Source organism: Leiobunum rupestre, chromosome 11 (assembly GCF_980474605.1).
Source record: "Leiobunum rupestre chromosome 11, qqLeiRupe1.1.hap1, whole genome shotgun sequence".
Taxonomy (NCBI): Eukaryota; Metazoa; Arthropoda; class Arachnida; order Opiliones; family Sclerosomatidae; genus Leiobunum; species Leiobunum rupestre.
Window position 1 is genome coordinate 42,506,918 of NC_143394.1, and position 14,281 is coordinate 42,521,198.

Consider the following 14,281-nt stretch of genomic DNA (forward strand, 5'->3'; position numbering starts at 1 on the left):
TTTGAGAGGTAATATATTTAACATATTAAGTTCAGTAAATAATGATAATAGACATTTTGTTTATTTCCCCGAAATAAAACTCCTGTGGGGCCATCAATAAAATCATTTAAATTCAACGCATTTATGTATGAATTCAAATTTAGCGCCAAAAAGAAATAAACTTTCTAAAAAAAACGATAAGTTTTTGACCTGGATACGATAATTTCAGATTTTTGATCTGGCAACGCTGGAGCAGGCGAAAAAAAGCAAATGACGGCGGGACATCGACAACCGTCAGTCGTCTCTTTATTATGTCTACACTCCACTCTTTTATATATTATATGGCTTGTTCTATTTATGAGTTGCATGTGTTTCAAAGAAATGAAAAGAGAGAGAGAGAGATTAATATAAATTTTATGTCTTTATTGCTGGCTTAGGTTTACTTCTTTCCGGTAATGTCCAAGATATCCTGCAAGGGCCGCGAGTCACAGCTAAAACTTTAAACGAAGAGGTAGCTTAAACGCCTTCTGGAAGCCCAAGTTTTTATTTAACCTGAATCTCTCTTCTATATTTTCTTGGGTTTATTGTAGTTTTCGGTAATGACGCGGATGCCATCTCTTCTTGAGACCGTTATAACTTAAATTTTTTAAATTTATTATACTCAAGCTCTAATTAGTTGTTCGGTTAATTATCATGAGGCTTTTAAAACCAAGTTGGGTTAGTCATGATGGTAAGTAAATATCAAATAATTACGCGGGGTGAACTTATTTCGTTGTCAAAAATTTCAACTAGCAAATACAAGTAACCACAATCACTGAACTACTTCAAACAGGCAATCCAATTTTTTCTATTGACATTCATCCTGATGGGTCAAGATTTGCCACAGGAGGGCAAGGAGTGGACACTGGTCGAGTGGTTATTTGGAATATGGCACCAGTAACTAATGAAGAGGATGAGCAAGATGAAAATGTTCCAAAACTAATTTGTCAAATGGACCATCATCTTGGTACGTGTTACATTCCCATTTAAACTAATAATACATACTTTAAATAAATGTTTACTCTAGCCTGTGTAAACTGCGTTAGATGGTCGATAAGTGGAAAACTTCTAGCTTCTGGCGGAGATGACAAAGTGGTAATGATATGGCAAATCGGCCGATATGGGAATGGAACATCGGGATTTGGTTCTAGTGGAAAGTTGGCTCATGTTGAACAGTGGCGTTGCATTGCCTCTCTCCGGGGTCATAGTGGAGGTTAGTAAAATAAAAAAATAATGTAATTTAAGTGTGCCTCTGTGTAGCATCTCTATAACAAACAATTCCAATAAGAATTCATTTCCAAAAGGAAATTAAACTGGTTAAAGGTTTTCAGAATCTGTCATTGCAAGGTGCTAGACACAGAGTTTAAAGCCACTAGCAGTTTAATTACTGCTTGCTTTCAGAGCTGGTTACGATGTAGTACTTTCTTAACTTCTGTTTCTCATCCTAAAAGTTGAAGTGTATTAAAAGTTAATATCGAGAAAAATTCCTTAATAGTATACTTATGAGTGATTACTGATTATTGTACATATGATAATTGATACCTTTACTAAAATTATTATTTCTTATATGTATAAGATGTCCTAGACCTAGCTTGGTCACCCCATGATGCCTGGCTGGCTACTTGTAGTGTGGACAATTCTGTCATTGTTTGGAATGCCTTAAAGTGGCATGGTTGGTTAAAATTAATTTTTCTTCAGCATAAATAATTTTATTAAAAGCCTATTGATTATTTTATAGAAATAGTGGCTGTCCTCAAAGGGCATACTGGGCTAGTTAAAGGAGTGTCATGGGATCCTGTGGGCCGATATCTATCATCGCAGGTACTTAGCAACACTTAAAATACCATTTAGATGGATCAGGCAAAGGGAGTCACCAATTTCTGAGAGGGGTGTGCTTTTCTAAAGCGATCTAACCTTCTGCCAGGGCCGTGCAGAGACATTTTGGGCAAATTATGTCATCGCTGACCCTTATAACTGGAATTTTCAAGGGATGTACTGATGAAGGGCAAGGCAATGGGCCTTTATTGTACTGGCACCCTATAAGCATGCTTTTGGGCCATTTTTCACTGGGCCCTGGGGATTTTCCCTCCCCTCTCTGCAAGACAAAATTAGAAATAACTGACCCCAAAACTTAGTAAATGTTATGGGAAACATTTTGCTGTCAATCTATTGTCATATGTGGAAAGAACAAGAAGTTGTATAGATGGGGGAATTATTTTGGCAACAATTTCCTGATGCCCTGTGCCTGGCCACTTGCATTACCATTTAAGCCATGAAATAATTGTTCTTAACCATACGTAGTCCGATGATAAAAGCGTTAGAGTGTGGAGAACTCAGGATTGGCAATGCGAAACCGTGATCACAGAACCATTTAAAGAGGTCAGAATAGATTACAAAGGGGAAATATTTTTATTATGCATTAATAAATATTTCACATTAATTTAGTGTGGAGGTACAACACATACTTTGAGGTTAAGTTGGTCCCCAGATGGACAATACTTAGTTTCAGCCCACGCAATGAACAACTCTGGGCCAACTGCCCAAATAATTGAGAGGGATGGTTGGAAGACCAACAAAGATTTTGTGGGCCATCGCAAAGCAATTACCTGCGTTGTAAGTTTTTATTTTTTTAGTAGCTAGCCCCTGTGAGCTAAGTCTTGAATTTAAAAGATTTTTTCTTTTCAGAGATTTAACCCCAACATTTTGTCCAAAATTAATAAAGATACCGGAAAGACTCAACATTTCTGTTGTTGCGCTATAGGCAGTAGAGACAGATCTTTATCAGTTTGGGTAGGAGAGTGATTTATTTCTAGGGGTGTGCGAGTCCTGTTTTTTAGGTTTCGAGTCGAGTCCTTGGTCTTGGAAAATTGGACTTGCGAGTCGTTGAGTCCAATTTTGCAATCCCCATTAGAGTCGATTAGAAATGGATTTTAACTCTTTCGAGGCCAATTTGAGTCCAAATTATCTAATAGTCCTATTTGAGCCCTATATTTTATCATAACCATTTATAATCAAAATTTTTTTTAACTAATTATTCATTATGTACTTAACTAATTATTAAATTTATATGACTAATTTGAAATTTCCAATTGGTATTAAAAAATTACAAACATTCTTGAAAAACTTAGTTTTAATATCACTTTTATCAGGGATTTATCGCTACTGAATAAAAATTATTTGGGGAATATTTGGAAACATTTTTATTTAAAAACTAGTCCACTTCAAGTAATTTTGAAGCCTTGGCAAAGGACCCGACTTGTACTTGAGACAGCCCTATTTATTTCACAATTTAAGAACAAGTGCTCAAATATAATATTTTTTTTCAGTTAACCTGTCTAAAAAGACCCTTGGTAATCATTCATGATCTTTTTACAAATTCCGTACTCGATATTTCATGGTCTCAATCTGGTTATCAAGTGCTAATATGTTCTTGGGATGGAACAGTGGCATTTTTCGAGTTTACTGTTGAAGAAGTTGGGAAGACTATCTCTGTGGATGAGAAGGTTTTAGGGCAATCTAGTTCTTATCTCGAGATAACAGAAACTGATAAAACCTTACTTTTAGAATCAACTGCATCAAAGACTGTATGGGAAAAGCTTGGGAAACCATTTAGCTTCAAATTTAAATACCATCATTGAAAATCCAGAGTTATTAAAACTGCAAGAGCATATGAGACAGGAAGAAAATCGCAATGATTTAAAACCAGCAGTTACTCCTCAAACTCCCAAACCAGTAGTACAAATTAAAGGGCCCACTGACAAACAAATTGAGACTAGGATGCCAGACGGAAGACGACGGATAACGCCACTTTTTATTCCACTTATAACAGATGGAAGGTTGTACAATCGAAATAAATTTAAAAAGCCATTTCCAAATATTTTGTTTCTTTCTTAACAGTAGTGAAGTCATTCAGCCTTTCAACAATAGAGGCAATCCTGTATTTAGTTCCTCATCTGAGGGAAAAAGTCGGATAGTTATAGAAAAGCGCGATGAATCAATGGGAAATTCCCTGCCGGCCAATTCCAATTTACCAAAAACAGCCTTAGCTGATGTGCCAAGTGCAAATACCCCAAAAATCGACGCTTCCAAAATTGTTGATTCTAAAGTTCTTGACTTCGAAAAGACACCCAACATTACCATCACTGCCAATCAAGTTGAAATGTATGGTTTTGGAATACTTTTTTTAATCTATATACGCTAAAATCTTCTTAACATTCAAACCAATCAATAGAAATGAACCACCAAAAGAACCTAAACCTCAGAAAGCCCTAACAAACGTTGACTCTACACCTATTTATGTCCCAATTAAGAAAAAGCAAGATGTAGTTAGTCTTCCACAAAAACTTCCTGAGAAAAAAAAACCTGGCCGCCCAGCTTTGTCACAAACATTAGCCCCGGTAATTTTTTATCCTTAATTTGAAGTAAGATTGTAACTAATACTTAATTCAACTAGCAACCAATTCCCGAGAAAGAGAAAACGGACCGACCAAGTCATAGCGGAGGAGGGGCTTCGTTACATCTACCTGTTTTGAGGATAGAAAAAACAGCATCTGTACAAGTGGAAGGAACTGGCGGAGAAGGCAGCGTTACTTTGGAAATTGAAAATAACATAGCTGCTGGACTGGGCTTATTTGTCCACCGCCTAAAAAGGGTCGGAGTTGCGGAAATGGGTTGGGAACTTCTACTGTCAAGTAGAGGGGCTGCTGTAGCTGGAAGCAGGTCTGAAAACTGAAGTGTTTTTGATTGATCAAAAACTAACTAGCTTGAATTATTGTATTAAAGACATTTAGCTTGCGTTGTCTGCGAGGATGCAACCTTATCAGTATTTTCATCAACAGGCCAGAGGCTATATCCACCGATAATTCTGTCTTCCCCACCAACAAGATTAACATGTAATAATCGTCACGTAATGGTTATAACATCAAGAGGAAATGTCTCAGTTTGGTTAGTTAATATTAATGTTATAATTACTGCTTCAGTTGATATCAGAATCATCATGAACTAAAACCATGCTGCAAGAATACTGAGAAATTCTTTCACTGGCTAAAGCCCTTGATGCTTGCAGCTGGCTCTAATAATCACGCTTCGCCCCTGCTGTAAAAGCTCTGCAAATACAGGCAGAAAAATTGCTCTAAGCACGGTCCATTGAATTAGCTTATGTAAGCAAATAACGAATGTATCTATAACTGATAGGCTATAGATACATTCGTTATTTGGTTACATAAGCTAATTCAATGTTATGTGATTTCTTTGCCTCTTCTAGAAGCCATCTACTGAACAACAAATTTAAACAATTTTTTTCTAGAGAGATTTAACCTGTATGTAGTTTAAAATTTCTGAAAGATTAGTCACAAAATGTAACAAACAACCCAGGTCTATATACAGTAATTTTGTAAATGTAGATTGTAGGGCCCTATACAGTGGAAGGAATTCTAGCAAGCAGGCAGGCTTAATGATATAGCTGGCATATTCCTCTGATGTCAATTGAAAAACTGTATTTACATTTTAAAACTATCTTAAAATTTTATTTAAACTTCTAACATAAACCACAATTTTGTTGTTTTTGGTAATGTAACAGGGATATGCAAAAAAAGATCTGCACTATTAAGAATGAGTCTCTGTTACCCGTTATGCAAGGTGAAAATGTTTTAGCTAACCTTCTAAGTTTCAAGCGAGTCTTAATTCTGTAATTTTAAAGCGGGTGGTCAAGATCTAAGCATTAGGAGTACTGGACTGACCGAAGGGGGTCACCCATTGGTTAGTTTATCAACAGGAAAGTCTTACATTTTCAACGTGGAACTTAGTTCTTGGTAATAAATTTCTACATTTTAGCAAATGACAGAACTTGTAAATTAATTTCTGGTTGTTTAAGGCTGCTCATAAGTAGTGTCGAAGATGTTTTACACCAATGTAGCAGTTTCTCCGCATCTCTTTCCCGACCCGACCAAGATAATATTGCTCAATGGCCATTGGCAGCTCTTCAAGGGCAAACTCATAGGTTGTATATGCTTATAACCTATAACTAAGGAGAACCTACAGTTTTGACAGTGTTTCTATTTCTAAGAACAACAAGAATGGCCAGCGCAATTTTTAGCACAAATCCATCAATGCAGCAATCAGGTACTATAAGTCATCTGGACAACCAAATGGCAGCGGCACTATCATTGCATTCCGCCAAAGAGTATAAGTTTTGGTTGTTGGCTTTAGTCCGTTACCTCGTACAAGAAGGTGCTTTTCAAGTTTTGACCTGAGATTTTACAGAGCTTTAACCAAGAACGTATTTATGTTATTGAGAACTAAAGAGCTTATCTTCATGCAACTTTAATAACAGCTGAACTTAACAACTTAATCATAAATAGAAAAATTAATGGTAGATTCTCAAGTATTTTGTAAAGGCCAAATATATAAGTTCTTGAAAGGTTGCGTTACTTTTTCAATTATTATTACCATTTCAGTCTGACTTAAGTAATACTTCTTGTCTCATACATACATTCATTCTCGATACCCTAAATTTATTCTTGGTACAACTGATAACAATTTTACCAATATGGCAATCAAAACCTGTTTTCGCTGATTATCTTTCCAAAAATAAACTTGATAGTTGACGCAAGTTATTTCCAAGTTATAGGTTTTTGGCTCTCACAAAACTAATCACTTAAGAAACTTAATTATAATCTAAAATCAGTATTGATCATTTTTTGCGACTTATCAGTAAAATATGCCAGTATTTGGTAAAAACACTATAATTATGCAAATTTCAACTAACTCAACCCAATTAAATTTCAGTTTTGGAAAATAGAATAAGAGATATATGCGAAATGCTATTAGGTTGCCCTGAAAATATTTCTGATCCAGAATCCTGGCAACCGTACATATTGGTATGTGTATTTTTAATTTTCTATGGCCAAATTGTACGTTAAACAAATGTTTTTTTTATTATAGGGGATGCACCGTAATGATTTACTAAGAGAAATACTACCTATCATCGGCTCAAATTTGAGGTTACAAAGAGTTTTTACAGAATTTAAAGATCAATTAGACCAAGTTAAAATGTTCTAGGTATTGTGTAAATTTAATCACTGAGTTTGAAATATCTGTGAAGACTGTGATATAACTGACTAAAATTATACACTGCCTAATTGTCAAATTTAGAATTACCGTTTAGATCATCTGCAATTCATATTGTTGTAATTTATTTCATCTTTCATTTACATAACGTTCTAAATAGTAATAAACTGCCATTGGAAAAGTTAGATAATTTATATTATTTATTAATAGTATTTGTGATTATAATAACTAATTTTTGTAAAATTAGCATTCCATAGCTTTGAGTGTGCTTTTTTTATGTATTGAAAAAAGCATGTATAACATCGCTATCAGGCGCGGAAAATTATTCCTAGGTGGGCCCATACTTCAGGAAATAATAGGGGGTGGGGGAGGAAATCGTATGAAAGTTTATATAAATCATACATTTTTAGGTGGGCCACCCCCTAGAACCGCGCCTGATCATAATTATTGGAGAATTGCATGGAAACAGCTTTTGACCATTTACCATTAGAATTTAAACTTAATTGTGGATTGAGGAACAACCAAGATAGGAGAAAAATTACTTTTACTACAACCCACAAGGAAAGTTAAAAATATGTGAAAGCATAAATCTATAATATTGTTCTATAAGTTTGTCACTTTGGGGAACATTTTACTGAGAGCTAGTAACAGAGTGACGTCATCACAAAAAGAAAATCTCCCCTTAGCGAGGCGCTGTCAAAGGCTACGTCTGACGGGTTAGCAAGCGGACGCAAAACGGCGACGAAGCCTGTAATGGAGTGTCTTATGATAAGCTCTTAGTAAAATTTTGGCTTGTGAAGAATAGGAAGTGTCACAATATGTATATGTAAAAATATTATACACTTATGGTGAAAGAAATGTCTTTGAAGGAATAATTAACGGTAGTTTTGCTTGCAGTTTTAAGGGCCAAGATTTTGTCCCAAGGCAACCCTCAATTGACTAACAATTTTGTTCATACAACTAATACACAGGGTGCCATGTACACCATTCTAAGGCCACACTGTTCGTTTATTACTACATTTAGTGTTGCTGCTAGACGTTTTGGGTGTACTTTCTGGAGAACACTGAAACGTACTTTTGCTATAAAAAACCAGGGCGCCACCTATTCTGTATATTTTTAATAGATGGCGCTTAAGTTTATTTTATCGAAGAATTTCTTCACTATCAGCAGGGTTCTCTTGCGGACCATGCCGGTTTCGTCAAATTCCGCCATTCCGGGCTTTGGCCGCTGGCGCAGGGCATTATAATGATAAGACTACCTGTGATATGGGATATGATATCCTAGTTTTCGAAATTATGTTTACCTCTACATTGTGAGTTATAGCAGGCTTATTTATCGCATTTTATAACCTAGTATGGCCATAATATCTATGAACATGTTTTTTTACCATTGTGAGATAAAGAACACAGTCACGCCGAGCGAAATGATTTCTAACTAAATACGTAATCCAGCTGTTTCTGTGAGTGTGAAACCGTGAAAAAAGTAAGCTTCAAATAGCTTAAGGGGCACAACAGTACAAGTGGTTGAATTTCACTTAGTTTCCCACTTGAGCCTCAAAAATGGCACTGGAAAAATAACAATATGATTGGTTGGATTTCGTATCACGAGGTATGAAAGGGGAGGAGCTATTGGACTTTTACCAAGATTTTTAAAACGTCTGTGTGACCTTGTAATATAAATAAACTATAAGACTCAGTTTCCAGTTCATATAATCAAATTTATATTATATAAAACACTTTCAAAAAGTTTTAAAACACTGAGATAAACGCTATACATATCAGGTTGGTTGGGTAATTAGGAACAATGATAAAAATGGGAGACAATGGACTTTTCGACGTAAAATATCACTTAAGAACGTGTTGAATAAACTAGTATCCTTCAACGGATCCACCTTTCCTGAAATCGATGTTAGCTATTATATTTGTACCATTTTTAGCAATAGCCATAACTACAGATCCTTGATCATCAATGATTGACTTATGACCAAACTTCTGAAGTTTATCCAAATAGATCTATAAAAATGAACCACGACCTTTATGAAAAGCGGTCCCCTATGTCGAACGTGGCAACATATTCGTCAATAATAATTTTCTTACCTGAGGAAAGCTTTTTTCGTGCTGCACAAAATTTGGATATAGTTGATGGTGAAATCTGGGCGCATCTATCGCCTCTTTAATGTCCTTTTCCATCCATAAAGACATGGAAGCGACCTATGAGGAGAGTATACTTTTAGTCTACCACTCCTGGAAATTATATACGCATATACTTGGAATGTCTAAAGCTACATTGCCATAGGAGAAATGGGCGGAACTTGAACGATGTCGAAGGGAAGGCATAACACGTATTTTTAATTTCATAGGCTGATTGCCGTCGCTGCAGAGGCGGATTAAGCAATAGGCTGGATATACTTAAGCCTAGGGGCCCGGAAACTTACTTAATTGTAAGGGCCCGAGCCGAACTTAGAGCAAGGTCGGAATGAGCCTAATTAAGTTCAAGCCTTGGATTGGTTAATCCGCCACTGCTAATAAGCCTTGACCACGGGAAAATAATTGAAGACGCGTCCTCGGAAAATAAATTTTAACAGAAATAGAATCTGATAAACCCCTATTTGTTAATACACTAAACTTTCTAAATACAGGTATTTAGATAAAATGAAGTGAACTTTTCGAGCCAAGGCTTGTTATAAAATCAGCGACGTACTTAGTGTACCATGGCACGAGCAAAATATCAGCAGAAAACCACACCCGTTGCTATGAAGATAATCTGCACCACTACTCTTCGTTAGACTTCCAAGTGTATTTGTATATTATTTCCTGGTTGACCTTACAAAGGGACCTATTATGATTGAGAGCTTACCAAGGCAGTAGCCGTAATAATCCTCGTTCCGCCAGCTGCCCCCAAAATCATATCCACATCGAAATTTTTGTCTAAAACAATGGCAGGACACATGGAAGACATGGGACGCTTTCCTGGTTTAATGAAATTAGGCGGGGAAGGCGGGATACCGAAATAATTGGTTATGTTTGGGGAAGAGAAGTCATCCATTTCGCTGTTGAGTATGATACCGGTAGAGCGAGATCGAATCATAGCCCCGAATCTAAATAAGAACAAGTCTAAGTTAATAAAGTATAAAAAATAGTTACCATTATATTTACTGAGTGTTGATGGTGCTAGTTACAGAGACCGCGTCTCCATTCTCGGCCAAAACCGATAGATGAGCCGTGCCGTGGTCTTCCTTGAAAGCTACTGTCGCTCCATAATGCTCGCTTTCAAACGTCGTTTCATCAGAGATTGAACTACGAATTCGGTCGGCGTATGACTTCGAAACTCCCTCGCGTAACACCTAAATAACAGATACATTTTGCGTCAAATTTCATTGCAAAAATCGTCTTGAGTTCATACTGTCTAGGCTACAGTTATTTCCAAGCAGGGTTGTCAGGTGCACCATAATTTTCGTACACAACGATAATTTCAAGCCAATTTTCCGGCTGTACGATAATTTCAACGGCATAGTATTTTCCATTACATAACTCTCGCGTACTATAATTTACAATTACCTTTCGGTGAAACCCACTTAATTTTTAACTTTTAATACTTTTTGTATTGGGCCCAGCTTGATTTAGGGGTTTGGAAATTTTTTATTTCTCATAAAGATAACTTCGACTAAGTTTAAAGCCAATATTCCCAACAAAATTCAATTTACCGCCAATTTTGAAGGACAATAATTTTTTACTGAAATCGATACTTTGTTGATATTGTAACTATAATTTGATTTTCACTGCCTGGCAACGCTGTTTCCAAATTATAATTACATCAGTAGCGTTGACGAAATCCAAATCGCCAAGTTCGGTCCTCAAAGCGTAAGAATGCTTATACGTTTCGATCATCCTATGGAACATCAGAACTCTGTTGTCTAAGTCGTTAAAACTCTCAGGGGTCAAATTGTATCCGTTCAAAACTTCCATAATTAGAGTCAATATGGCGCCACTACCAGGCGGTGGGACAGTGTGGAGGATTTTTCCATCTCTTAATGGTACGGAAATGGATTTTTGACTTTGAGCTTGATAATTTTCCATATCTTCTAAGCTAATTATTCCCCCGAATTGTTGAATGTCATCCACCAAGTCTTGAGCCAACGAGCCATTGTAGAGCGCGTCACCTCCTTCGTTAGCTATAACTTGTAAAGTGTCCCCGAGTTTGAGATTGAAGATAGTTTCACCCTCTTTGAACACATCGTCAGTGGCGTTGTTGTAAAACAACAACCTCATGGATTCTTCCGCCATAATGTCGTCTTTGAAAACACGCAGCTTCGATGCCAAATATTTTGAGACTTGGTATCCTTCTCGGCATAATTTAACTGCCGGCATGACCAAATCAGACCAGTTCAATTTCCCGTACTTATCATGCGCTAGCTTGTAGCCTCGTAACTCTCCGGGGACAGCGACGGCTAGCCCACCTAAAATAACACAAGTTGCATTAACCTACCAACCAAACGGTGGATTAGGAGGCGATAAGAGTCACTATCATTAGAGCTCTTAAAAAATTCAGTTACGTAATGCGCTCGCGCTAAGGCACGCCGCCATGTTGTGTGAAAATTTTTCAAAGGCGTTTAAACAAGCTTGAAAATTCACACAACAATCGAGTGCTAGCAGCGTAAGTTATATGTAAGTGGTGAGTCTTTATATTTTTGGAGGGAATATATCCATTTCCCTTTTGGAAAACACGCTTCAATAAAACATCAGTAATGTTTCCGAGAGCCACGACCTGCAAGTTACTGTTTATTTAGTACTGGTATGCAACAAGTAAGTGTTCCCTTTTTACCAGGTAGCCTTTTTAGACATATTACGACTTAGCAAAAACACGACGTTCTGTTTACAGGTGAAAAGTTTCTATTATTTCAACAAGCACCAAATGAACAATAACTTGCCGGTACTAGCTCTTGGATATATTAATTCTGGGTGATTTCCTTGAAGATGTTTTATTGAAGCGCCTATTGATCAACTGTCAAAAAACCGATACCACTGCCTAGAATGGTTAAAATATACCGTCATCTCTAGATTCGTTGCTAACCCATTATTTAGCAGAGGACAATTTCTGGAATCCGGAGAGCTTTGCTATTTAATAGTTCAGCAATGAAGCTATAGGGATGGCGTCACTTTTGCAGCATCTACTCACTATTGCAACGACAAGTTGGGATGGGTTTTATTTAGTTTGTGATTACCTTTCTGTGATAAAGTTGAATTTCCGTGGTACATATCCTGGGTGGCCTTACTAGGCGCCATTTCTCGTCCATCTATGACGTCCACCGTCTCGTTTACTCTATAATTTAACTGTGTTAATACAATGTAACATTTCCTAAAGACTCGGTATGACGCACCTGTGATATATTGTCATAATGAATCCGCCTCCCAGGCCCATGCTCTGTGGATTGACGACACCTCCGCAGAAGAGCGTAGCGATGGCGGCGTCCACCGCGGTTCCGCCTTTCAACAACGCCTCTCTAAGACAGAGTCGTTAGTCAATTCAAAGATACTTATCATAACAAACGGGACGTTTTCAATTACTTTCCAATGGCTGCGCATGGTGCACCGTCGGATATCACAACTGCTTTTGTAAAACTGTATAATTTACTATTGGATACTGGAACGGCCGTGTTTTCGTAACGAAGTTTCTTTTCTCGGAGCTTCGGAAGACCTATGGCCAGACTGACAGCGATCGCGACCAGAATTAAGGCTATCACGATAACGATTAAAATGGTGTCTCTTTTCGTCACCACGAGTCTTAAAAAACATAGAAATTAGCGTTAAATGACAATTTCCCTGAATGTATTCCTACTTTTTCGGTTGATAAACGGTATGCAAGTACGTGGTTTTCGGTATGGTACCGTAAGAACCACTCCCAGAGTTATCCGCGAAATGCCTCTTTTCGTTTTTATCGTTCATTTTTAGCTATTTCTTTTAAACTTAAGACCATCGAGAAGCAGTAACAACGAAGGCTGACTGAACAATAGAAATTCGCCCCCAAAATCGATCTTTTATCAATTTATCTCTTATACAATTACATAAGTTCCTCTCAAATCTAGATACCACTCTAAACGGTTTTTATCTTCAATTCGAGGTTAAAAAGGGTCCCCTTTATTACCATTTGGTCACGAGAGGTTGAGTACACATACTTGTAAATTTATACTATAAATCTATAATATCGTTCCATAAGTATGACACTTTCTATTCTTCCCATCCACAACTTTAACTGATAACTATTTCCGACGGCGGGTTTCGGGGGGTTTTTGCATCTCAAGATTTAAGAGCGCCTCGCTAGGGGGCGCTTATCTTCCCTCGTTTATGACACTCTGTGAATTGTTTCCCAAAGAAATGGAACGTTATTATAGGCTTATGTTTTCACGGCGAGGCTAAACGGAAGAGGCTTTCCAAATTGTACTATCATTAATAATCGGATTGCTTTCAAAGTAGCAAAGTCGACCATTTCTCAAGATATCCTTGGTGCAACGACACGTCAAGAGAAACGCAAATAAATATTTTTTTTCGAAAACTAATTATTTATCCATATACCAAAATTTATACCGCACTTCAAGAAACAAAACTTATTCTATTTATTTTAATTGAATTTTGATAACAAAATATGAAAAAAATATGGAAACTATTTTTATCTTTAAAAGTTAGTTATTATCTGGTACCCAAAATATTTGCCCGAAATTTAATCCAAGGTCGAGATAGATAATCCTAATCTATAATTTAAATGTATATCGGGTATAATACTCACTTGTTTGAAGTTTTATAAGCATTCTTCCTTCGAGCAGAGCCCAGGGAAGTCCTATCGGAAAAATGCGGGCCCGGGTTGTCGGTGCTCGCGCCGTTTTCGGCCGTTGAAAGTTGTATGTACGAACCACGGTTACTCATTTTGTTTAAGAGATTCAATTTTACCCAGCAAAATAAATACGGGAAGATAAAATTAATATATATTCGAATATCACCTTACATTCAACCAATATATTCTATTGTTTATGATGATCTAATTTCATTCGCATTTTGCCTTCCACCAAGCCGCATATCGGACGCGAAAACTTCATAAAAGAAAAAAACCAGTTTTTGATATACAGGTGTACTTCGAAGCGTCTAGAGGAAACGCACGACGCGTAATAGAATCACGGTCACGTGGCCATGACGTTGCCTATAG

The 14,281-nt window shown here is 36.9% G+C and overlaps 2 protein-coding genes across 5 annotated transcripts; one reads left to right on the forward strand and one right to left on the reverse strand.

Moving 5' to 3' along the window:
* Nucleotides 1–225: 225 nt before the first annotated feature.
* Hira (histone cell cycle regulator-like protein) lies at nucleotides 226–7,261 on the forward strand. 3 transcript variants are annotated; one of them, XM_090162677.1, is made up of 21 exons: nucleotides 228–490; nucleotides 570–709; nucleotides 812–985; nucleotides 1,046–1,231; nucleotides 1,595–1,690; nucleotides 1,757–1,839; nucleotides 2,320–2,397; nucleotides 2,464–2,631; nucleotides 2,704–2,808; nucleotides 3,345–3,521; nucleotides 3,583–3,854; nucleotides 3,916–4,179; nucleotides 4,250–4,415; nucleotides 4,472–4,737; nucleotides 4,801–4,962; nucleotides 5,597–5,655; nucleotides 5,717–5,828; nucleotides 5,891–6,016; nucleotides 6,083–6,246; nucleotides 6,805–6,896; nucleotides 6,961–7,261. In XM_090162677.1, exons 2-21 carry the CDS (start codon nucleotides 673–675, stop codon nucleotides 7,075–7,077), a joined length of 2,904 nt encoding a protein of 967 aa, XP_090018803.1. In that variant the 5' UTR covers nucleotides 228–490; nucleotides 570–672; the 3' UTR covers nucleotides 7,078–7,261. The 3 variants fall into 3 exon arrangements, with proteins under 3 accessions (XP_090018802.1, XP_090018804.1, XP_090018803.1); XM_090162676.1 differs by having other exon boundaries at nucleotides 226–709; XM_090162678.1 differs by having other exon boundaries at nucleotides 227–709; nucleotides 3,919–4,179.
* A 1,522-nt stretch (nucleotides 7,262–8,783) lies between these two features.
* LOC149922895 (scoloptoxin SSD14-like) lies at nucleotides 8,784–14,211 on the reverse strand. Of its 2 annotated transcripts, none has more exons than XM_090163441.1 (9): nucleotides 13,868–14,211; nucleotides 12,652–12,867; nucleotides 12,465–12,587; nucleotides 12,309–12,406; nucleotides 10,900–11,543; nucleotides 10,243–10,430; nucleotides 9,944–10,184; nucleotides 9,184–9,297; nucleotides 8,784–9,099 (listed from the first exon to the last, which is right to left on the reverse strand). In XM_090163441.1, exons 1-9 carry the CDS (start codon nucleotides 14,002–14,004, stop codon nucleotides 8,956–8,958), a joined length of 1,905 nt encoding a protein of 634 aa, XP_090019567.1. In that variant the 5' UTR covers nucleotides 14,005–14,211; the 3' UTR covers nucleotides 8,784–8,955. The 2 variants fall into 2 exon arrangements, with proteins under 2 accessions (XP_090019567.1, XP_090019568.1); XM_090163442.1 differs by lacking the exon at nucleotides 13,868–14,211 and adding an exon at nucleotides 12,923–13,732.
* Nucleotides 14,212–14,281: the final 70 nt, after the last annotated feature.

Coding starts and splice junctions, on each gene's coding strand:
- Hira (XM_090162676.1), top strand. CDS start 673: ATGAGGCTTTTAAAACCAAGTTGGGTTAGTCATGATG. Junction 4,963..5,596: donor AGAGGAAATGTCTCAGTTTG/GTTAGTTAATAT, acceptor GTAATGTAACAG/GGATATGCAAAAAAAGATCT. Junction 6,247..6,804: donor CCGTTACCTCGTACAAGAAG/GTGCTTTTCAAG, acceptor ATTAAATTTCAG/TTTTGGAAAATAGAATAAGA.
- LOC149922895 (XM_090163441.1), bottom strand. CDS start 14,004: ATGAGTAACCGTGGTTCGTACATACAACTTTCAACGGCCGAAAACGGC. Junction 10,185..10,242: donor ACTAGCACCATCAACACTCA/GTAAATATAATG, acceptor GTTCTTATTTAG/ATTCGGGGCTATGATTCGAT. Junction 9,100..9,183: donor ACGAAAAAAGCTTTCCTCAG/GTAAGAAAATTA, acceptor TCATTTTTATAG/ATCTATTTGGATAAACTTCA.